Genomic DNA, 24038 nt, shown 5'->3' with positions numbered 1-24038 from the left:
ATGATCTCAAACTCTGTGACTAAAAAAGCCCATGAGCTCCCTGTACCTGTTGGAGGTGAAAATGAATAAAGTAGGGAAGGGTGGTTTAAGAAAACAGTTTTTGGTGGCGAAGAGAAGCAGATGGGTATCTTTGCATTTTTTGATGATCTTTGAATAGTGAACAGTTTTAGTGATGTAGAGTAGGACCCACTAATGCCTTGTGGTCCAACCAGATCTGGTGATGGATGGTTAAACTAGTTGTCTGCCATAGACATTGAGATCTGCATCCCTCAGACTTAAGAGTGCGAAGAGGAGTTCTATACCAGGAAGAATGATTAGGATTAGAGAGAAAATAACAATTTTATGGGGACAAGAGCAAAGGTGGTGGGTGGGAAGGTGTGATTTGGCAAATCGGTAGCTGCAGAAATGTCAGGATGCATTGTGGGCCAAAGGCTAGATATCTGTGAATTTGAAAGTGGTATATGACTTGAGGGAGACATAGAAAGAAGTGATGTTGGGAGGGGTGGCGAGGGGATAAGTGTGATACAAAGAAATGACTAGGGATTGCCTTATCATTGATGGGTTACAATGGGAGGAGCAAGGCCATATGAGATGCCAAGGACAAGGTAGTAGGAGATTTGGAATATGGATAGGAGTTTTATGGAGGGAGAGAATTAGGGAGGAAAGGAAGGTAATGAACTCCAAGTAAGTAGAGCAAGAAGAATTGATGGAGGTTGCAATCACTGAGGCTAAGAAATCATTCAATGCAGAAGCTGAGGGAGGAAAGCCGATGGATATCTGAGAGAAATTTTGTGTGATACTCGTGTGAATAATAAAAATAAGGGGTCGCCCATTTAAGACAACAATGAGGAGAAATTTTTTCTGAGGGTTGTGAATCTTTAATTCTCTTCCTCAAAAGGCAGTGGAAGCAGAGTCTTTTGAATATTTTTAAGACAGAGCTAGATAGATTCTTGATGAGCAAGGGGATGAAAGGTTATCGGGGTAGGTGGGAATGTGGAGTTGAGGTTACAATCAGATCAGCCATGATCTTATTGAATGGCAGAGCAGGCTTGAGGTACCAAGTTGCCTAATCCTGCTCCTAATTCCTATGTTTGTACAATACAGATGAGGATTTTAAATGAGATTCATGAGGAGTTAACAAACTGAGATGCTCAAAGGATGAGTAGGGAGACACACCAGGGTGTGTTTTAGTGATAAGGGCTCCACCACCACTGCAGCAGTTTTATGTGGGGCAACCGGTGGGAACATATAGCCAAACAGGAAGCTTCATTGAGGGGAAATATGTCATCACTCCTCTGCTATGATATCATAGCCTGGACGGACATAATGTGATTATCCACAGTAAGCTCGAGGTAGCAAGGGCCTTGACCACATGCAAATGTATATTCTGGAGGGGGATAGGGAGAGGGTGATGAAAACCAATTCATTGGCTGAACCCAAGGGTCAGATCTGGGATCAATGAGGAGGAGGTTGGCAAGATTATCCCCTAGCAGGCAAGAATGATGCAGAGAGAGTAGAATGGGGCAACTAGGGTTGCTGCTTGTTGGAGGCAGCAATGACTTCCTTAGTGGGCCAGTGGTGGCAAGACGACGAGCACTGAAGCATTGGGGTTTTTGAGGGCAGAGAAAAGAAAGGAAGCATAATGTGACAGGGTAAAGGAAGAAGCGGGGTGGGGGGGAAGGAGTAAAGGGAAATTGAAGTGGGCAACTGTCACTATTCAATGAAAACTGAACTCTTGTACAAAACTTAGCACTCTGTTTAATCAGTGGCATGTATGGTTCTCCAGGCTGGCGCATAACAATCATTATATTTAATAAATATTGCCCATTGGACCAACTACCGTATTGGCCATTTGAGCTATTTTGCCTTTTTAAGTGAATTCCTCAGTTAAGCATTTGAGATTTTTATTTTTAAAAACCTGATATATATTTCTCATTAAAACAACAATTTTAACCTTTATTGAACTATCTCTGCAGCTGTTTAAATATGAAATTCTTTTCTAATATGTAGAATATTCTAAAGCAACAAAATAGGTTTTCAAATTCACTATCACCAGTGAACATTGTCATGTTTATTTTTAGTAATATATCAATTTAGACTGGATGGAGAATGTGGTCAAAACACACCACACCATTAGTGGCAGAGAGTCTGTAATGTCTTACTTTATTATTACTTGTATGCTGTTAGGTCAATTGTTGCCCACCCAAACATTTAATTTCACATTTTCATTTGTTGGGATTTGAAATCACAAGCTTGGGATTGTTGGTCCAGTCATAACCACTACATTACTGCACATCAAAAATTAATTTGCCAATCTCCTGTCAAGTTTGCTTTCTTCCCAAAAGCTCTGGCTTTTCCCTGTAAATTAATTTTCTGTATGTGTCTTTTTGATGTTCTGTTCCCCTCATTCCTCAATCTATGTTTCCTGATGCTGCAACTGGAATAATAGATGCAGTTAACTTGTAATTGAAATTGTATGATATTAGCATTACAACATCAGCCACTTTTCTCACCTGCAATACAGCAACATTTCTTTGGTCAAATAATAAGGATTTTTAAATTTCAAGACCATATGCAAAATAGATGAACTCAAAAACCCCATATATTCCAAGAGTCTTTCACAATGATGCTATTTAGAAGGCAGTTTAATAAATGAACTTTCTCCCAAATCTCTCCTTTTCTCCTAAATGCACTGATTCTTGCTGAAGTACAGTTCCAGGGCAACCATAAGATCTCTGGTGCTTTCTTCAAATGGTTATTCTTTAACATCAACTAGGTAGGTTCATACATTAAAAAAAGACAGACTTCCATTTATATACTTTCTATTGTTGATGATGTGCTTTCATTGTGTTTTAAAGGAAATATTAGGTAATACCTAAATGGCTGAACAATCATAACAATCAACAACCAAAACAATCTCTGAGCATAGCTTACAAATAATATTGTCGAATTGGTGGTGGTCTTTTCTACTGCTGACTATGATGATAACTTGAATGAACAAGTTCCCATTTCTATCTGGGCAAGAAAATAGTTTAGTCCTCAAAAGGCGACTGGCCATCACCAGCTAGTCAGGGCAATAAATGAAGCCTTTCCATTGTTGCTTACATCCCAAAGAGAAAAATTAATTTCTAAAAAATTCTAGCAAAGGCCCTTTTGAGCCACTGCTATGTAACCTTACATGAACAGTATAAAATGCAGTCCATAGTTACCCAACATAAGGGTTGGATATCATATTCTTTCAACTGCTCTGTAACATTCTAGAATTATATAGGAAATTCTTCAAGTCCCTCCCTTCAATTTTTTTCTCCTCTCTGGTAGACGTTGACTCATGTTGAAGTATGATTCCATAGGCACTAGCTGCTCTCTGGTACCTCGCCTAAGTGACTATTTTTTGAGTATGTGCCCTAGACAAGTCGAGTCCCAGCTGTGCATCTAGTGTCATCTTACATTCTGTACCCTCCTTACTTTCCAATAGTTATCACTGGCCAAGGATCAGGAATGGGAGTGCTGGCTGATTTCTTCACCAGCCCCCCCAATTCTCTCCTCTCTAGCTGTTGGACACAGGATAATTGTAGCGCCTGTTTTGCTGTCCCAGCTGAGATTAGTTAATACAATTAAGGGCTGAACCCTTGGGATTTTCTTGGTATGGCACAATTCCATACTGGCAGTAAATTTACTGACTGAACAGGTGGGAGGGGGTGGGGTGGGGTTGTGTAATTACCTTGGGAGTTTTTAATTAAAAAGATTAATTGAGTGTCCACAGTTACAAAAGCGTTTAAAATATTAAGGTGGTCATTTGGTCCATTGAGTCCCTGCCAGCTATCTGTGGCACAATCGTGTCAGTCCCATTTTCCCACTTTTTGCCTGTAGCCCTTCAAGTTTCTTTTCCTCAAGTGCCTTTCCAATTTCCTTTTGAAATCATTCATCATCATTGCTTCCACCTCCCTCATGGGCAGTAAGTTCCAGGCCGTTACCACTCACTGCGCAAAAAAGGTTCTTCCTCAATATTCCCCGCATCTCTTGCCCTAAACCTTAAATCCGTTTCCCCATGTCCTTGTACCATCAGTTAATGGGAACAGCTTTTCTTTGTCTATCTTATTTAAATCTGTCATAATCATGTACACCTCTGTGTACTCCCCTCAATTTCCTATGACCTAAGGAGAAAACCTTAGCTTCTCCAACCTAACCTTGTAGCTAAGTAGCTTCATTGCTGGAACCATTCTGGTAAATCTCCTCTGCACCCTCTCAAGGACCGTCACATCCTTCCTGAAGTGTGGTGGCCTGAACTGGATGCAATACTCGAGTTGTGGCCTAACCAGAGCTTTATGAAGGTTCAGCATAATGTCCCTGCTTTTGTACTCAATGCCTCTATTCCAAAGTCCCATATGCTTTGCTAATTACACTCGCAATATGTCCTGGATGTCATGGATCTATGTACATGAACCCCTAAGTTCCTCTACCCCTGCACACTCTAGAACTGTGTCATTAAATCTCTATTGCCTCGCCCTATCCCTTCTGCTGAAATGCACCATCTTGCATTTCTCAGAACTAAATTTAATCTGCCACTTCTGCTCATTAAGCTCGTCTATCTATCTGTTGCAGTCAATCGGTACCGCTTTTTCACTGTTTGCCATACCAAGTTTGTCATCAGCAAATTTTGTAATTTTACTCCATATTCCGATATCCATGTCATTTACATATATCAAAAAAAGCAGTGGACCTAGCACTGACTCTTGGGAACCACCATTATCTACCAACCTATAGTCTGAAAGACAACCATTTACCACAGCTTGCTATTTTCTGTCCTTAAGTAAGTTTTTTGTCCGAGCTGACGTCCAATTTTGAGAGTCTCAATTATGTTAACCAGCCTTTTGTGGTATTTTGTCAAACGCTTTCTTAAAATCCATATAGACCACATCCATTGTGTTCCCTTCATCAACATTCTCTGCTACAACATCAAAAAATTTAATTAGATTAGTCAGCAAATTGTGTAATTTTACTCCATATTCCGATATCCATGTCATTTACATATATCAAAACAAAATCTGCCTTTTACGAATCCATGCTGGCTCTTGTTAATTAACTTAAACCTCCAAGTGTCTGTTAAGTTTTTTCCTGAGTGTTGTTTCTAAAATATTGCCCACCACTGATTTTAACTGACTGACCTGTAGTTACTAAGAATGACACCCATTCTTGAATAAAGATGTCACATTTGCCACTTTTCTACCCACTGGCATCTCCCCCACATCTAGGGAAGATTATGGCCATCCGTTTTGCAATCTGCATCCCCACTTCCTTTAGCAACCTGGGCTACGCTTCACCTAGAGCAGAGGACTTATTCACTCTAGTTCTAGCTAGGCTTCCCAGTACATCCTGCCTATCAATTTTCACCCTATCCATTATCTCTAACATCTCTTCTGCCAATATTTTGTCCGCATCCTCTTCCTTAATAAACAGCAATACAAAGTACTCATTAAGTATTCAAGCCTTGCCCTGTGCCTGTAAGCATATATCACATTCTTTGTCCCTAATAGGAACCAAACCACCTCTTACTACACCCTTACTATTTACATCATGGTAGAAGATTTTTGGATTCCCTCTTTTGTTCCCATGTTCTCTCTGCAAGTTTTATTTTCCTCTTAACCTCCCTTTTGAACTTATTGTATTTGGCTTGGTTCTCGCTTCAAGAATTCACTTCACTTGCATCAAGCAGCTTTTTTCTTATTTTATCATATTCTGTATCGCCCTCATCATCCAAGGTGCCCTAGCTTTGGTTCCTCTGCTTTTCTCTCTTTTTGGAATGTACCTAGCCTGTACCTGAAGCATTTTCTCCTTAAAGATCACCCATTCTCTGTTATAGTTTTCCCTGTCAAACTGGCCAAAGGAGTTCTCCTGAACACAGTTGAGAAATTCCTCTCCCTCCTTAACCTTTAACATTCTCCCAATTTATATTTGGGTAATTAAAGCTCCCCAGTATCACCACTCAATAGTTCTTGCACATCTCTCTGATTTTCCTGTTGATTTGCTCCTCTATCTCTCTCTCTCTCTCTCTCTCACTGTTTAGAGATCTAGGATACTCTTATCATCCGTTTTTTGCTACTCAACTTTATCCAAATGGATTCTGTCTTTGCCTCTTCAATGGCAAGCTCTCTTTCCAACACTACAATGTCTGCCCTAATCAGTACTACCACCTCACCTCTCTTTTTTCCTTTCATATCTTTTCTGAACACTGTGTTCTTGAATAGTAAGCACCCAGCCCTCACCACTTTTAAGCCACGATTCCATTGTTACATCACATTCCCACATGGCCATTTGCGCTTATAGCTAAACAACCTTATTCACCACTAAGATAAAAGCAAAAAACTGCGGATGCTGGAAATCCAAAACAAAAATAAAAATACCTGGAAAAACTCAGCAGGTCTGGCAGCATCTGCAGAGAGGAACACAGTTAACGTTTCGAGTCCGTATGACTCTTCAACAGAACTAAGTAAAGAAGAGAGGTGAAATATAAGCTGGTTTAAGGGGAGGTGGGACAAGAGAGCTGGATAGAAGGCCAGTGATAGGTGGAGATAGCCAAAAGATGTCATAGACAAAAGGACGAAGAGGTATTGAAGGTGGTGATATTATCTAAGGAATGTGCTAATTAAGGGTAGAAAGCAGGACAAGCAAGGTACAGATAGCCCTAGTGGGGATGGGGTGGGGTGGGGTGAAGGAATCGAAATAGGCTAAAAGGTAGAGATTAAACAATGGATGGAAATACATTTAAAAATAATGGAAATAGGTGGGAAAAGAAAAATCTATATAAATTATTGGAAAAAAAGGGGGGGATCGGAAAGGGGGTGGGGATGGAGGAGAGAGTTCATGATCTAAAATTGTTGAGCTCAATACTGGAGGAACAGCACCTCATCTTCCGACTAGGCACTTTACAGCCTTCCGGACTGAATATTGAGTTCAACAATTTTAGATCATGAACTCTCTCCTCCATCCCCACCCCCTTTCCGATCCCCCCCTTTTTTCCCAATAATTTATATAGATTTTTCTTTTCCCACCTAGTTCCATTATTTTTAAATGTATTTCCATCCATTGTTTTATCTCTACCTTTTAGCCTATTTCGATTCCTTCACCCCACCCCACCCCCACTAGGGCTATCTGTACCTTGCTTGTCCTGCTTTCTACCCTTAATTAGCACATTCCTTAGATAATATCACCACCTTCAACACCTCTTTGTCCTTTTGTCTCTGACATCTTTTGGCTATCTCCACCTATCACTGGCCCTCTATCCAGCTCTACTTGTCCCACCCCCCCCTTAAATCAGCTTATATTTCACCTCTCTTCTTTTTTTACTTAGTTCTGTTGAAGAGTCATATGGACTCAAAACGTTAACTGTGTTCCTCTCCGCAGATGCTGCCAGACCTGCTGAGTTTTTCCAGGTATTTTTATTTTTAACCTTATTCACCACACTTTGTCCATTTACATACATGCATTGCAAACCTGTCTTTGTATTCCTTATGGTCCTTCTTAGTCTACTCCTATCTAATTATGGTACTGCTTCTATCTCCAGTACTATCCAACACTTTCCCTCCTTTAAGCGCCTTGTTCCTTTTTCCCACTTTTGTATGCTGGTTCCCACGCCGCTGCCAATTTAGTTTAAACCCTCCACACTCAACCACACTAGTGAACCTCCCCACGAGGACATTGATCCCAGTTCTGTTGAGGTGCAAACCATTCCTAATGAATAAGTGCCTCCTGCCTCAGAACTGGCCCTAATGCCCCAAGAAACTCCCTCCATCACCATGCCTTAAGCCTCACATCGATCCTCTCTATCTTCCTATTTCTACTCGCGCTGGCACACGACATGGAGTAATCCATAGATTACTTTTGAGGTCCTACTTTTTAACTTCTGTATCTCCTTAAAATCTTTTGGACCATGGTACCTATCTCTATGTCGTGGGTACCAATATGTACCACAACTTCTGGCTCAGTTCCTTCCCCCTACAGAACATTCTGCACCCTCTTCATGATGTCTTTTATCTTGGCACCAGGGAGGGAACACAACGCACACATGTGTGCTCTTACCATCTTTAATATATATAAATATATATGAGAAAGAGAGATATTTATATGTAACATATATAACATACAGGCTGAAATGTTGGACTGTGTGTAAAGATTAATGAACTGATGTTAATTTTGATTGGCAGGAAATATGACACATTTAATTTTGTCATTCAAATCCTCAATAATTTTTGTGTTTCATTGTTGAAAATGGTGTGCTGCTAGCATAAAATGCTCAATGTGATGTTTCTCCCCTGAGAGCAATTTATCTGCAATGCTGTCAACTTCAGCATAGATTTTGGCAATTTGAAAACATGAATAATACTGTGATTCCTTATTTTACTCATGAATTTTGCCCTTTTTTTGTGCTCCTTGTATTTTGTCACTTGTCAAAAAAAGTTTGGTAATCATACACTTTCAATTCATTCTTGATCTTCAAAGAAGTTGTTCATAATGCACAGGAGTAATAAATGTTGCAGCTATTATAAATATTAAAGGAGAGTTATTCCTTATCAATTGGATGATTAGAGAAAATAGCCGAATATAACTAATTGATATTCCTTTTAAGCAGGAATTTTGCTTACCTTTGTATTTATGTAAAAACGTTTCCTGATTCAGTTTTCTTTGGGGTTATGGAGGGTGCAAATTTAATTTGTGTGGAGTGTACACTTCAGTTAAGTGTTCATCGTATGTATGGAAGAAAATGGAGGATTTTAGTGTTAAATTCCAATATGAATATTGTAGCTATCAAAAAGTTAATTATTTCATTCAAGGACCTTATTAGAAATATGAAATGTAAAGGGCTATCTCTGCCTGGATCCAAAGATTAAAAGCTATAATTTATTCCTCGCTCTCTCGTACTCCTCAATTACTTTGCCTGCCAATTATCTCCGCAGTTCTCGTCTTCAATTTGCTGACATTATTGACTTCTGCTAGGTTTTCTGTTCCAAATATTCACCATCCTGCTATGTAAAGTAGATTAAGTCTGAACAGTGTGCTTACCACCTTTGTTTTAACATTCAATCCAGCCCTCCTCTTGTGAATTTTGAGTTTATAGTGAGCATCTCTCAGAATTTTAAATGCATGTGAGAACTTTGAACCTTTTCTCTAAAGTGTAAAGATTCCTAGTTTCCGTAGCTGCTTCTTTTGGCACTAATGCCTAATTTAAATATCAATTTTAGTAACCTTTGGCTGTACTCTCTTCAATTCTATGATCCATTTCCCCTCTTTAATACTCCCAAATTGATTATCACTGCATGAGACTTTTATCCCTGAACTTATACATCATACCGTTTTGTGTACTTTTCATACATGCGTGGTTTCAATGCTGTTCAAAAGTACCTCCCAATCCCCCTCTATTTTGTCTCCTGCAGACTAACACGATTTTAAACTAATATTCCTACTGCTTATTACCCTGTTCAACCTTGTCATTTTGCATATATTCACATTGAACAACATCCAACACGTCAACTCAGCTTCCTGCCCCTCCTTCCAAATTGTTTCTAACTGATCTTATCCAAATCTCTCTGTATTTGGAGTATTTGTCCTGTTGTTTGCAATTCCAAGTTTCATCAGCAAACTTAGACAACCTTATTTATGCCTCCACTTAAAAAATCATTTCAACAGCCATAGTGCATATCTATGAAGAACCTTCCATCATAATACAGTACCATGTACAATTCTCTTTGTTTTCTCTAATTGTTCCATCTCTTAATTTGTTGTTAATGGGTGTTCAGTTTGGAATACATTTCTGATTTCAATTAGTATGTTTTGAAAATAAATGCATATTAAATATACATTATACAAGGACTTGTGTTTATAAATGCCTTTCAATGATAGAAAAAAGTTTTTAAAGGTACATTGAGTCATTGAGAATTGCAAGCTGAAATTAGTAGCAATTGTTTACAAGCCTATCATAGAATCTCACAATCTTATAGTAGAGAAGGAGGCTATTCGACCCATTGTGCCTATGCAGGCTCTTTGAAAGCTCTTTCCAATTAGTCCCACTCTCGCTGCTCTTTCTCCATAACCCTATAAACCTTCAAATAGATATTCCCTTTTGAAAGTTGCTATCACATCTGCTTTCACCACAGTTTCAAGCAATGCATTCCAGATAACGATAACTCACCACGTTAATAACATACTCATTCTGGCTCTTATGCCAGTTACTTCAGATCTGAGTCCTCTGGTTACCAACCCTCCTTGCAGCGTTAATCACTCCTCCTATCAAAATTATTCATGATTTTTAACAGCTCTTTTAAATCTCCCCTTAACCTTTGCTGTTCTATGGAGAACAATTCCAGCTTCACTAATCTTTTCATGTAACTGAACACCCTCATCTCTAGTTCTAGTTAATCCCTGCTGCATCATCTCTGAGACCTTGACAACCTTCCTAAAAGTGTGGTGCCCAGAATTGGGCACGATGCTCAGCTGAGGCAAAAAACCAGTGAATTAGAAATAAAAACAAAAATAAAAACAAAAAACTGCAGATGCTGGAAATCCAAAACAGAAACAGAAATACCTGGAAAAACTCAGCAGGTCTGGCAGCATTGGCGGAGAAGAGCACAGTTGACGTTTCAAGTCCTCATGACCCTTCAACAGAACTAAGTAAAAATAGGAAACGGGTTAAATATAAGCTGGTTTAAGGGGGGGGGTTTGTTGGGACAAGCAGCCAGTGATAGGTGGAGATAACCAAAAGCTGTCACAGACAAAAGAACAAAGAGGTGTTGAAGGTGGTGATATTATCTAAAGGAATGTGCTAATTAAGAGTAGAAGACAGGACAGATAAGGTACAGATAGCTTTAGTGGGGGTGGGGGAATACTAAAAGGTAGAAATAAACTGGGTGGAAATACATTTAAAAATAATGGAAAAGAATGGGAAAAGAAAAATCTATATAAATTATTGGAAAAAACAAAAAGGAGGGGGAAGAAACGGGAAGGGGGTGGGGATGGAGGAGAGAGTTCAACGCATGACCCAGACCTCCCTGTCGCTTGCCATTTTAACACGCCACCCTGCTCTCTTGCCCACATGTCTGTCCTTGGCTTGCTGCATTGTTCCAGTGAAGCCCAACGCAAACTGGAGGAACAGCACCTCATCTTCTGACTAGGCACTTTACAGCCTTCCAGACTGAATATTGAGGTCAACAATTTTAGATCTTGAACTCTCTCCTCCATCCCCACCCCCTTCCCGTTTCTTCCCCCTCCTTTTTGTTTTTTCCAATAATTTATATAGATTTTTCTTTTCCCATTCTTTTCCATTATTTTAAATGTATTTCCACCCATTGTTTATTTCTACCTTTTAGTATTCCCCCACCCCCACTAGAGCTATCTGTACCTTATCTGTCCTGCCTTATACTCTTAATTAGCACATTCCTTTAGATAATATCACCACCTTCAACACCTCTTTGTTCTTTTGTCTGTGACAGCTTTTGGTTATCTCCACCTATCACTGGCTGCTTGTCCCAACAAACCCCCTCTCAAAACCAGCTTATATTTCACCCCTTTCCTATTTTTACTTAGTTCTGTTGAAGGGTCATGAGGACTCAAAACGTCAACTGTGCTCTTCTCCGCCGATACTGTCAGACCTGCTGAGTTTTTCCAGTAAATTAGAAATGTTTTGCATAACGTCCTTGTTTTTAATATTTGTGCCTGTAAGACGAAAAACTAAAACTCTTGAGAGTCTAAAAAGGCGGTCGGAATTTGGCGAGCCCACTTTGTCGGAAACAGTCTTCTTATCTTGACAGTAATAGCTGAATCACGATCACTGGCTAGTTTTCACAATTCGAGAAGGGCTGTGTCCTTTCCATATTTTGTGGTGAGTGTTGTTAAAAAAAAAAAGTAGTGCACAGAAGGTTACAATTTACTTCAGACATTCCTTATTTTAAAATGTGACTGGAAGTTCAAGAGGCCAAAAACATCCAGTTGAGCTTGCTACAAGAGGCACATTAGACTGAATTATCAGACCTGAAATTGAAATCTTTTAAATTGGGCATTTTCTTGCTTTGTATATACAATTGTAAACTTTACGCCCAAGCTGCAAAATAAGTAAGCTGAATTTAAGAGCATGCATTAGAAAACTGTGACCTGGCTATAAAAACATGTGTTTTTTTTTAAGAGGTTATCATTAGGCAGCCCACAGCATACTTTTAACTTTGTTAGCATGGAGCTCAAAAATCCTTTTGCCCAAGTAAGTATTATTTTGATGAGGTGCTGTATAAATTCCCTGTTTTTCCCTTGGGAATGTTAGGACATGAAAATTTTGTACAGTTGTTTGCATCTCTTTCTAAAAGAGATGTCCAATTTTAATTTGGCGCAGGAGTCTAGTGGGCCGGGACCAAGCAAATGACAAACTGTTCCAACATCGACAGTGTAAGACCCAGGAGATTTTAACCCTCAGTATTCATCTATGTAGTTATTCTCTCTTTCGAAAGTAGTGAGAAGCAGAAGCTGGCTAATGCTCAGTAGCAGAATGGTGAGCAGCAGGAGGCCATTGCGGGGATCGAAGGAATTGCCCTTGTCATTCAATTTGAAGGGTCTCACAGTTGAAGGAGGTATGAATCTTGGTTCTGGGGAGGCCTAAACATTATGGAGCTGGAGAAGCACTCCTCCTGCAACCCTTCTCCCACTCCCACCCCCACCCTCACCCTCACCCCCACCCTCCACACCTCCCTCCACCAAGCAAAGTGCTTTTTTAAAACAAAGGAAAACTTCTAGTCCTGGTTTCTCTTCCTGGTAGGTTTTCTAATGGGGAAGTCAAAATGGCTTCCCTGTGCAGGCCTGCAGTTAAAAGTTGCAATAAGGCCTTGATGGCTTTATCGGAGCCCAGCCTGCACATTTATAGAATGGGACCCATTGTCTTCTGGGGGGAAATCCCTCTTGCCTATTTAAGAGCAGGTTAAGATTGGAACCTGTGAAAAACTAGTGTGACATTGGTAGATACATCCCATGAGTGATTTTAGCTGTCCACTCTTCTTGTCTATGCTAAGCAGGCAGGTTAAAATCAGCCCGAGTGTGTCGTAGACAATGAAGACTTAAGCAGATAGCTACGTTTTTGATTCCTAAATTTATATTTGTGCTGTAAGGATTGTATTTGTCCTGAAAGCTTTTTTAAAATTGCAGTTTTTATGCTGCTTATCCAACATTCGTGCAGGTTTTTAGGACTTTTCTTTGTGGTTTGCAAATTTGTCTAATCAATGAAAAATCTAAATAAAACTTAAACTCAATAGACTTGACATCAGTAACTGCAACAATTTCTGAAAGTTTCTATTGATAAACTTCAATAGCAGACAGAGAAACATGTTAAACCTTTTTTCAAGCATTTCCTTGACGAATGCTCTGAAACATCAAATGGATTAAAACAAAAGCATTTATTTGGATCTTTATTGCATGTTCTTCAGAAGGCACAAATATTAGGACAACATAGAACTGCTGGCAATTGTTATAACTTAGTGAGAATGATGATCAATTTTGGAAGTGCTTGATATATTTTTAGTGTTCTTGTTCAAAATTGGGAGAGGGAAAAAACCACTGTCAGAAGAATGTTCCCAGTGAATGGAGTAATTACAGCTGATTGGCTGTGAGTGATGTCATGCTTTCAGTAGATGGTTGTAGCCTGGTTCACATTACAGTTATTTTACTAACGTTCTGGGGTCAATTAGCAATTTAACCTCAGAACATTGGGGAAGAAATTTCCAAAGTGAACAGGGCTTTTACAGAAAATGATAGGGGAGGAAAATAAACGTAATATGAATGAGGGATCTGTGGGAAAACATAAGTTTGGTTCCTATTATAATTTAACATGTTAAAAGCTGGGAAAAGTCACTTCATCAAAACCTGGGTGATTTGCCTGAAGTTGGAATTTGCAAGACGAATGTTGTAATAGTCGGCAGAATCTGAGATTTTGCTTACTGACTTTCCTGACTTTGTGCTGGGGTTAAATTGTAATGTAAATGAGGCAAAAGTGCTATTTCCCTCTTGCTAGATTACTGAAATTTGATGTATCCCCAAACTAATACTGCGATAATTTTGTAATGGGCTTGCTTCCCAACCAGATGATGAGAGTTTTAAATCCCTGTGTTGCTGAAATGATTTGATTTTGACAGTTACGTCTTCATTATCAGACTGCTAAAGTTGTTGAAAGTGATGCCCACAACCTAAATGGGAGGAAAATTGTGCACTTGGCTGGTCTTGCCTCATTTAAAGGTACAAACTGCTTCTAAACATGAAGATCATCATTGAGAAATTTTTGAAAAATAACAATTTTGCCTCCCCATTTAATAAGTTTGTTTGCATATTAGTTTTCACTGTTTTCCCCCTGATAGTCATGCATTTTATTTGAAACAGTTGAATATGTAAATAATTGATGAATCCATAGTTTTAATTAGATTTTATGCTCCTGTGTGCTGTTTTATGTGAGAAAAATTGCATGATGTAACTTTGGAATACAGTTATAAAAAAGAGACAAGAAAATATTATCTACTAGTCTTGAACTTTTTTTTAGTTGACTACTACTTTAGTTTTCTATGCTGGTATATGCATATGTTTCCCATATGTTCCTCCTTTTTCTGATGCTATTTTTCCTGTCTTTTAAGTGTGATAATAGCCCTGATAACCCATGAAAGATAATATTCCTGATAATCCATGAAATTTTAAGTGAAGGTTAGTACTTATACATGGTTGGCTTGAAATGTTATTTGATGTCGGGAAGCTGTGGCAATATTAGAAAACACATGCACCATTTAAGGCAGCTCTTTTTGGGATCTAAGCAACTTAAATGGCCCACAATGAGACAACGTGAGGCATTAGAAATTCAGGCAATTGGACTTTTAGCTAGTAGTTTTGGTCTCCTTATTTAAGGAACAGTGTAAATGTGTTGGAGGCGGTTCAGAGGAAATTTACTAGATTGATACCTGGAATGAGTGGATTGTTTTATGAGGATAGGTTGGACTGGAGTTTAGAAGAGTGAGGTGACTTGATTGAAGCATATAAGACCCTGAATGGTCTAGACCAGGTGGACATGGAAAGGATGTTTCCTTTTGTGGGTGAGTCCAGAACTAGGGGGGGACACTGTTTTAAAATTAGGGGTCTACCTTGCAAGACAGAGATGAGGAGAATTTTTTTCTGAGGGTTGTGCGACTTTGGAACTCTCTGCCTCAGAAAGCAGTGGAAGTGGGGTCACTGAATGTGTTTGAGGCAGAGATACATAGATTCTTGTTAGGCAAGGGAATCAAAGGTCATTGGGGGTAAATGGGAATGTGGAACTCGAAACACAGCCGTTATCTTATTGAATGGCAGAGCAAGCTCGAGAGGCTCCTATTTTGTATGCTTAAATTTGTTTTGTTGAAAGTTCCTGGAAATTAATAGTTGCACACTGAGGAACTGCACACTTTGACTCATATACCATTAAATAGCCCTACTAGTTGGAAAATATTATTTGTAAGAAAATAATCCAAAAAAAAATGATGGGGAAAAAATTGCATGTACAATATGGAATTCAGAAGCTTTTGTTTTCGAGCCCTTTTTAAAGCCTCTGATTATCTTCCGTAGTTCACAACCAAACACTTTTCAGCAAATAAATTTGTTTATCCAAATTGAGAACCATTGGCCATTTAGTGTCTACTGGTTATAGAAAACAATGGAAGTTGATATACATTTTAGATTGAGTTATTCATTTCCTGCAGACCAAAGGTTGTTGATATCACTTGTTTACATTTCATGCTTTATTGTGCAAATGTAAGTGGGTGGTTTCACCAAGATTTGATAAGTCACATGAGATACTAAAGTCCTTAAAAATACTGGGACTTGCATGTAAAATGGATCTTTATGAGTTTAAGATGCTGTGATGCAGAATGTGAAATGCTGATGTATCTTGCATTTTATAATATTCCTTTTGACCTGAAAATGGTTATCTACATAGTCTAATACATGGATTAAAAGGGATCTGGTTTAATATTTTGATTGCTGAATTTTCTTTGTAGGTTTTGTCTTCTGTCTTTTAGCAGCAGGAATGATTGTGTTTTGCATTGCCGAACCAGATGCTTATAATTAGAGGATCACAAATTACAAAAGAGTGCTTGTTTGTAGTCTTCTTTGAATAACTTGAAGCTTTCAGCCTTTTATTAGAATTTTAGTACAAAGCTGCCATTATAATTAATGCATACGAAGATTAAAGTTAGTGTAATTGAGCAACCTTGTGACTTTTTACAATGAAAATATGGTTTTAATTTATTTGCATACGGTTTAAGAAATTTAGTTTAACATTATATAATGGATGGACTTGGTTATTTAAAGTTACCTAAGCTTTAAGTTTATATGAACCATTCCTTAAACCAATAGCAGAAATATTTTCTTAACTGTGCTAATTCTGTGTACAACTCCATGCTTGGTGAATGGTTGTCCAGGTGAGACCTGGGAAGAAATGCACAAAAGTGCATTTTTTAAAAGAAAACTCTAAAAGCATACCTTTAGTGGAGCAACCTGTGCTTGCCCGTCTCTACGTAAGTCCCCTGAGCTTCATGGAACTTACAAGTATGTACTCATACAAAAACATGACCTGATGAAACATGTGCATTCCCTGATGCATGCATACAGTCAAAATATTAAATAAAATCTAAACTTGGTCTACACTATTACTTACTATTAGTAACCTACCATCCACATGTAATGTACTTAGTAAGATCACAAAGAGAATGACAATAGCTTGTAACATAACTGCATGGTAAATAACTTTGATTTACTTTGCATTGTTAAAACAAACTTGTTCCATGTTTCTCAGTTGGTCTTTATCACAGTTTTGTGAATTCAGTAAATGTTTTTTATCATTGGAGCTCTATGCACAAAACATAGCATTTTGGTTTCCCCCTAGCCGAACATTTGCTAAATATGCCGTGAAAGAGTCTTAATTGTACCCACCCCATTCCGGTTGAAATTCAATAGAAGTTTTTGAACTTTGTCCTTCCAAAGTTTTCCAAAGCTTCTGACACCTTGACTTGAGGAGGTCTGTAATATTCCTTACCACAGTGGTTGGGAAAAAATGGTAGCTTTCAAAATGTAGTTGTGGGAGTTCCATTCTGAAGACTGTGGACTTGTGCCTAGAGACTACTTTGAGTTTTGGCTTAAGGCTTTAATGCAATTTACATTTTATGATATCTTTACAGATATGTATTTAGTAAAATAAAGTATGAAATCCAACCACAGAAGTAGATCCTTTTGCTGACCTTTGCTGATTGATTAATTTATACCACACACTGATATGCGGTTGCTTAAGGATCAATCATAGTAGCCTTATTATGTAATGTTCCGTAGTGTAGTCAGATTCATTTTCAGATTCTGACTTTAATGTTTTATCCTGGGTATCCTTCCCCTTTGACTTTTGGAATTCTCTAGCTGCATAATTTTTTTCCACTTTTGTGCAAAGTATAGATCAGCACCAGAAGATCGAGAATTGTGAACTTGATCACTAGAATTAAACAATGGACAAAGCACATGCTTACTCGAAAGTAAAGTGCTCAGTGAACAGTTGAAATGTATAACTTAAAGAATGTGTACTGAAATGTTTTGAAAACCACATTGCCTTCACAAGAAGTTACTCCTATTTCTGTTTTACTGTTTATCCTACTTAGTTTAACACATTGATATTTCCAAAACCAGCCAACACTACAGTAAGCATATCCTTCTGTTGGTGTAGCCTTTGCAAGTATTGTATCAAATTATCTATAAAAGAATTTTTTGTTATTCCTAAGAAATTATGGCACAAACTGTCTATTGTATGTGCAATACTTTGCTCTTCATTTTGGAAAAGAATCAGGAGAAAAATGTCAAATTTGTGCTGCCAAGGCACTATATAAATTAAAAGTTTAAATGCTTCAGAACAGGACATATGAAATGTATGATTTCTTGACATATTGCCAGGCTAATGAGCAGGATATTTAAAAAATATATTTAAATGCATATGTATGTGCATTGCAGGAAAGAAATGAGTTCTGATTCTTAGGTACGGATTTTTTATTGAACAAAACCCTATGAAATAAATTGCTGTTTTCTAAGAGAAGAATTACGGAACACATCTGTGTTATAAAAAGTATTATGGAACATAGCTGTTGTAAAAATAATTGTGGAAATATCTAACATTTTAATAAAGGACATGCATAAGAGTTGTGACATAATATTCTGTGTGGTGGGCTAGTCTTAAGAGTTAAAACATCATTCTTAGCTAATTAGACCATATGATACTGTTGTGATACTAATATACAGGAGCTGACTTGTTTTCTGAAACAAATAAACTTTTACTGAGCGCCAAAACTTACGTAATATATTCACCACACTTCATTAAAAAAGTGTTCAATGCAGTGTGCTAAACATTGCATTACAAAAGTGCTATCACTTACAACACACTATACTAAAAATTGTTACTGCTTAATAACACACAGCACTAAAAAATGTCAAGGACTCCTGAGTATTCACAGGCGAAAATTTAACCAATGCATTACTGATCGATTACCATTAGTATATAGAATCACTTCTACCATTAGTAACATTTACAACATTCTCTAGTGAGTACTGGCAACTTGCATGCTTTTGAAAAGCAATAAAATGTAGAACTTCATCAATCAAATTTTTTATAAGTTAATTATTCAATGTATATTTTGGATGTTTCCCACTTCCTTGAACATGTAATCTCAACCCTCCTAAGTGCATAGCCCCGCCTCAAATCATTTTTTTTGCACAAGCCAAGTTGGTTTAATCGGGGTTTGACTGTTGAACAAAACAGATTTTTGGCAGCTGTAATTCTATTTTACTGTAAGTATAAGTTTTAAAGAATCATTCTGAGAATAAAAGTTTAGCACTCATAACATTGTTTCTTCCCTACCTGAAGCCTGCAGTTTGTGAAGTTCCATTACTTGTTTGTGGGAATAAGAGCACTGAGGGAATATGATGATGCGATTCAGCCTTCCACTCATCAGCGATGTGAACATTCCAACAGTAACACCAAACAATGAGAGATGTGCTCTTTGCATCCTCTAGCCAATGGCCCATTACGTCAGTTCATTGCCATATATGGTGCTCTGTTGTGCAGACCTGGAGTGTCTGACTGCAACTCTCTGATAGCCAGAACTAGGAAGCTTATTACTGCACTTAGGCTCCAGCTGACGTTTAAGGCTCTGTGAAATAATGTGTTTGTCTACTCAGTTCTCAGCCAAGAAGAATGTGCGGAAGGCTTTAGGTTACAGAATTTCCTTCTTGCCATTGAGTGCAGTGTCATTACTGGAACAGTTGCTAATGGTTTTACCGACTTTCTAAAAAGACTTTCTAATGTTTAATGAAGAATTTCTCATATAGTTATGAATGTAATTTAGTCTTTCAGTTCACTGTGGTTAAGTAGGAAGGCTGCAGATATTTTAACACTGTCAAAGTTGCACTGGTATTTAGGCTTCAAATTAGTTACATAATTAAACAATAATTTAAGAAACATATCTATACTGTATCAATTATGAATCTGTTACTATCTGATTTCAGAGAAAACAATGAACACATTTTAAATGTACATAAAGCAGAGCTTGCCTTTTTAAGGAGTTTTTTTGGTGTTCTGTATCAAAGTGGGTGAGAAAATATTATCTAGAAATTCCTCTGACATCATTTTAACCCAGAGGCAACATGATGTTATGGTGGAAGAAATTCTGGTGTGAGCAATAGCCTATATTTTGCACCTCTCCCAAAATTCCTCCCTAGTGTACAGAATAATATTGTAGATTCTGTGGTTAGCTGCAGCTACACCCATAAAAAGGTCAGTTAAGAGGACTTTGCACTAAAATCCTCATTCTTTCACTTTCCACTGAATCTAGATAGGCAGTGTCTATTCAGTGCTAGAAATTGAACAGCGGAAGTACAGCAATAGGAAGATATTGAAGATAAATTGAAACTTTAAAAAAAAAGTGTGGTAAGGCCTGATGTTACAAGCATGTGAGGAGGGGTAAAAATGACTCCCCATTACTACCATTCCAGGTCTGACCATATCGGGAGTTTTTTTTGTGAATTTAGAGAGGATGTGCTTTGCCAGTACTACAGAAGTCCCACTACATATGCTTTCAGATTATAAAGAATTAGTCAGACAGGTTTTCTTAAGTTAAACAAAGAACAAGATAAGTTTATTGAAACTATTTCCCAAATTAAAAACAAACGAGTTAAATCGCAACTATCATTCATACATTCCCTGGGCCCACACACATAATAGTGCAGACAGTAGAATAGGAGGATAGGCTTCAGGATTTTTTACAGTTCGTGAAGAAGACAAAACATAGGTGTATATGGTTAGCTGTCCTTTGGCTGGTCTCAATGCGATGATTCCATGTTGTGGCCGTTTTATTCAGTTGTCTTTGAGTGTAGTTGTATGGAGCAGATTTCCATGTTTCTGAAAGACCTCAGTTTGCAGTAGACTTCTCTTCTCAGGCTAATTACTTTGCAAATCCTGGTGCAATGTTCAAGGATTTGGAGAGAGAGAGAGAGAGACATCTTCTTTGCAGTCTTTCAATATGGCATTCTGAGCTCTGACTTCTTTGGCTTGGTAAAGAGTCCTTAAGGTCCAGCTGACTACATATTCCAGAGGAATTCGATGAATCCATGTCTGCTGCTGTCATTGTTTTTAGAACAGGTAATTGCATTTTGATGTCTCATCTCAGAAACTTTTGAAAAGTTTCAGGATGGTGTAAAAGCCAACAGGAGATGAGGGTCTTTCATGCTCCTCAGGGTGTTTGTTCCTTTTCATCCCACTTGGTGGAATACAAATCCATATATTGTAGCTGACTGACATTCCTCCATTGTCTCAATAGGATTGCAGTTTGTTTTTTAAAATCCAGCCAGAAAGAGAATTAGAAATTGTATAATTTCTTTTAAAAAAGCACATCCTTGTAACAGTAGTATGAGAAAGAAATACATACAGTGGCACAGAAGCAAGAGAAAAACTCACACTCCCCAAATGAGAATACCCCATTTTTTAATTTATTCATAGGTTGTGGGCCTCTTTGGAAAGGCCAGTGTTTATTGTTGATCCCTACTTGCCCTTCAGAAGTTGGTAATGAACAGCATTTTGAGCCACTGCAGTCTGTGTTGTGTGGGTATTCCCATTGTGTTGTTTGGTAGGGAGTTCCAAAATTTTAACTCAGCGATAATGAAGCAGTGGCAAGATATTCCCAAGTTAAGATGGTGTGTGACTTGGAAGGGAACTTGCAGGTGGTAGCATCTCCAGGTGTCCACTGCCCTTTTTCTTCTAGGTGGCAGAGGTCATGGGCTTGAAGGTGCTGTTGAAGTTGCTGCAATGGATCTTGTAGATGGCATACCTGTGCTGCAGCCACGATGTGTCAGTGGTGGAGGGAGTGAATGTTTAACATGGATGGGGCGCCAATAAAGTGGACTGCTTTATCCTGGATCGTGTCAAGTTTCTTGAGTGTTGTTGAGCCACACTCATCCAAGGAAGTGGAGTGTATTCCATCACACTCCTGACTTATGCCTTGTGGATGTTGAACAGGCTTTTGGAAGTCAGGAGGTGAGTTACTCAGTGCAAGATTCCCAGCCTCTGACCTGCTCTAGTCATCACAATATTTAAGTGACAGGTCCAATTATGTTTCTGGTCAGTGGTTAACCAAGGATGATGCTGGGAGATTCAGCGATGGTAATGCCATTGAATGTCAAGGGAAGGTGATTAAACTCTGTTGTTGGAGATGGCTATTGCCTGATAATTGTGTGGCATCAATGTTATTTAGCACTTGAAAGCCCAAGCCTGACTAGGTCTTGCTGCCTGTGGGCACAGATGCTTCATTATCTAAGGAGTTATGAATGGAATAGACACAGTGCAATCATCAACAAATATTCCCAGTTCTGACCTTAGGATGGACAGAAGGTCAATGATGAAGCAGCTGAAGATGATTGGGCCTAGGACACTACCCTGAGGAACTCCTGCACCGATGTCCTGGGATAGAGATGATTGACCTCCAACAACCTTGGCCTTCTTCCTAGATACTTCACGAGAGTATCAGTGAGCAGGCTATAGGTGAGTAACTGCCACTTGATAACACTGTCAGTGACATGTTCCATCGTTTTGCTGATGATTGAGAGTAGACAGGGCGTGAATTGACTGGGTTGGATTTGTCCTTTTTGAGGACAGGGCATACATGGGCAATTTTCCACTATGTTGTGTGGAAGCCAGTGTTATAACAGTACTGAACAGCTTGGCTAGTAGTTCAGCTAGTTCTGGAGCACAAACAGCACTTGAGCCTTTACTATAGATAGTGCTGTCAGCTGTTTCTTGATGTCCTGTGGAGAATCGAATTGGCTGAAAACTAGCAACTGTGTTGGTGGAGAGGCCAAGATGGATCAGGAGGAGGTCAAAATGGATCATTCATTTCTACCTGAAGATGGTTGCAAAAGCTTCAACTTTGTTTTTGCACTAAAGAGCTGGGCTCCACCATCATTGAGGATGGAAGTGTTCATGAAGCCCCTGCTTCAGTTAGCTCTTTAGCTGCCCACTACCATTCACAGAATCTCACAGTGCAGAAGAGGCCCTTCGGCCCATCGAGTCTGCACCGGCACGTGAGAAACACCTGACCTACCTACCTAGTCCCATTTACCAGCACTTGGCCCATAGCCTTGAGTGTTATGAAGTGCCAAGTGCTCATCCAGGTACTTTTTAAAGGATGTGAGGCAACCCGCCTCCACCACCCTCCCAGGCAGTGCATTCCAGACCGTCACCACCCTCTGGGTAAAAAAGTTTTTCCTCACATCCCCCTCTAAACCTCCTGCCCCTCACCTTGAATATGTGTACCCTCGTGACTGACCCTTCAACTAAGGGGAACAGCTGCTCCCTATCCACCCTGTCCATGCCCCTCATAATATTGTACACCTCAATCAGGTCACCCCTCAGTCTTCTCTGCTCCAACGAAAACAACCCAAGTCAATCCAACCTCTCCTTATAACTTAAATGTTTCATCCCAGGCAACATCCTGGTGAATCTCCTCTGCATCCCCTCCAGTGCAATCACATCCTTCCTATAATGAGACAACCAGAACTGCACACAGCTGTGACCTCACCAAGGTTCTATACAACTCCAACATGACCTCCCTACTTTTGTAATCTATGCCTCGATTGATAAAGGCAAGTGTCCCATATGCCTTTTTCACCACCCCACTAACATGCCCCTCCGCCTTCAGAGATCTATGGACACACATGCCAAGGCCCCTTTGTTCCTCAGAATTTCTTGGTGTCATGCCATTCATTGAATACTTCCTTGTCAAATTACTCCTTCCAAAGTGTATCACCTCACACTTTTCAGGGTTAAATTCTATCTGCCACTTATCTGCCCATTTGACCACCCCGTCTATATCTTCCTGCAGCCCAAGGCACTCAACCTCACTGTTAACCACCCGGCCAATCTTTGTGTCATCTGCAAACTTACTAATCCTATCCCCCCACATAGTCACCTATGTCGTTTATATAAATGATGAATAATAGGGGACCCAGCACAGATCCCTGTGGTACACCACTGGACACTGGCTTCCAGTCACTAAAGCATCCTTCTGTCATCACCCTGTGTCTCCTACAACTAAGTCAATTTTGAATCTACCTTATCAAATTACCCTGTGTCCCATATGCATTTGCCTTCTATATAAGTCTCCCATGTGGGACCTTGTCAAAGGCTTTGCTGAAATCCATATAAACTACATCAACTGCACTACCCTCATCTATACACCTGGTCACCTCAAAAAATTCAATCAAATTTGTTAGGCATGATCTCCCTCTGACAAAGCCATGCTGACTATCCCTGATCAAACCTGCCTCTCCAAGTGGAGATAGATTCTCTCCTTCTGAATTTTCTCCAATAGTTTCCCTACCACTGACGTGAGACTCACTGGTCTGTCGTTCCCTGGCTTATCTCTACAACTCTTCTTAAATAACGTAACCACATTAGCTGTTCTCCAGTCCTCTGGCACCTCCCC

The 24038-nt window shown here is 39.1% G+C and overlaps 2 protein-coding genes across 9 annotated transcripts in view; one reads left to right on the top strand and one right to left on the bottom strand.

Annotated features, from left to right (window-relative positions):
• The window catches only part of cmss1 (cms1 ribosomal small subunit homolog), a 330497-nt gene that overhangs the window by 60439 nt on the left and 246020 nt on the right, over positions 1–24038 (top strand). Inside the window, exon 1 of one of the 4 annotated variants that reach the window (XM_078560124.1) lies at positions 14558–18852. The exons of the other annotated variants lie outside the window; for them this stretch is intronic. The gene's annotated coding sequence lies outside the window, so the exon portion shown is untranslated. Of the gene's footprint in view, positions 1–14557; positions 18853–24038 lie in introns of those variants that run through there. 4 annotated transcript variants of the gene reach the window in all.
• The window catches only part of filip1l (filamin A interacting protein 1-like), a 257274-nt gene that overhangs the window by 40131 nt on the left and 193105 nt on the right, over positions 1–24038 (bottom strand). Inside the window, exon 1 of one of the 5 annotated variants that reach the window (XM_078560105.1) lies at positions 18923–19158. The exons of the other annotated variants lie outside the window; for them this stretch is intronic. Within the exon in view, the coding sequence (XP_078416231.1) occupies positions 18923–19089 (167 nt within the window). The 5' untranslated portion in view covers positions 19090–19158. Of the gene's footprint in view, positions 1–18922; positions 19159–24038 lie in introns of those variants that run through there. 5 annotated transcript variants of the gene reach the window in all.

Source organism: Cetorhinus maximus, chromosome 16, assembly GCF_964194155.1.
Source record: "Cetorhinus maximus chromosome 16, sCetMax3.hap1.1, whole genome shotgun sequence".
NCBI classification, from domain to species: domain Eukaryota; kingdom Metazoa; phylum Chordata; class Chondrichthyes; order Lamniformes; family Cetorhinidae; genus Cetorhinus; species Cetorhinus maximus.
This window is presented reverse-complemented; position numbering and strand designations above follow the sequence as displayed.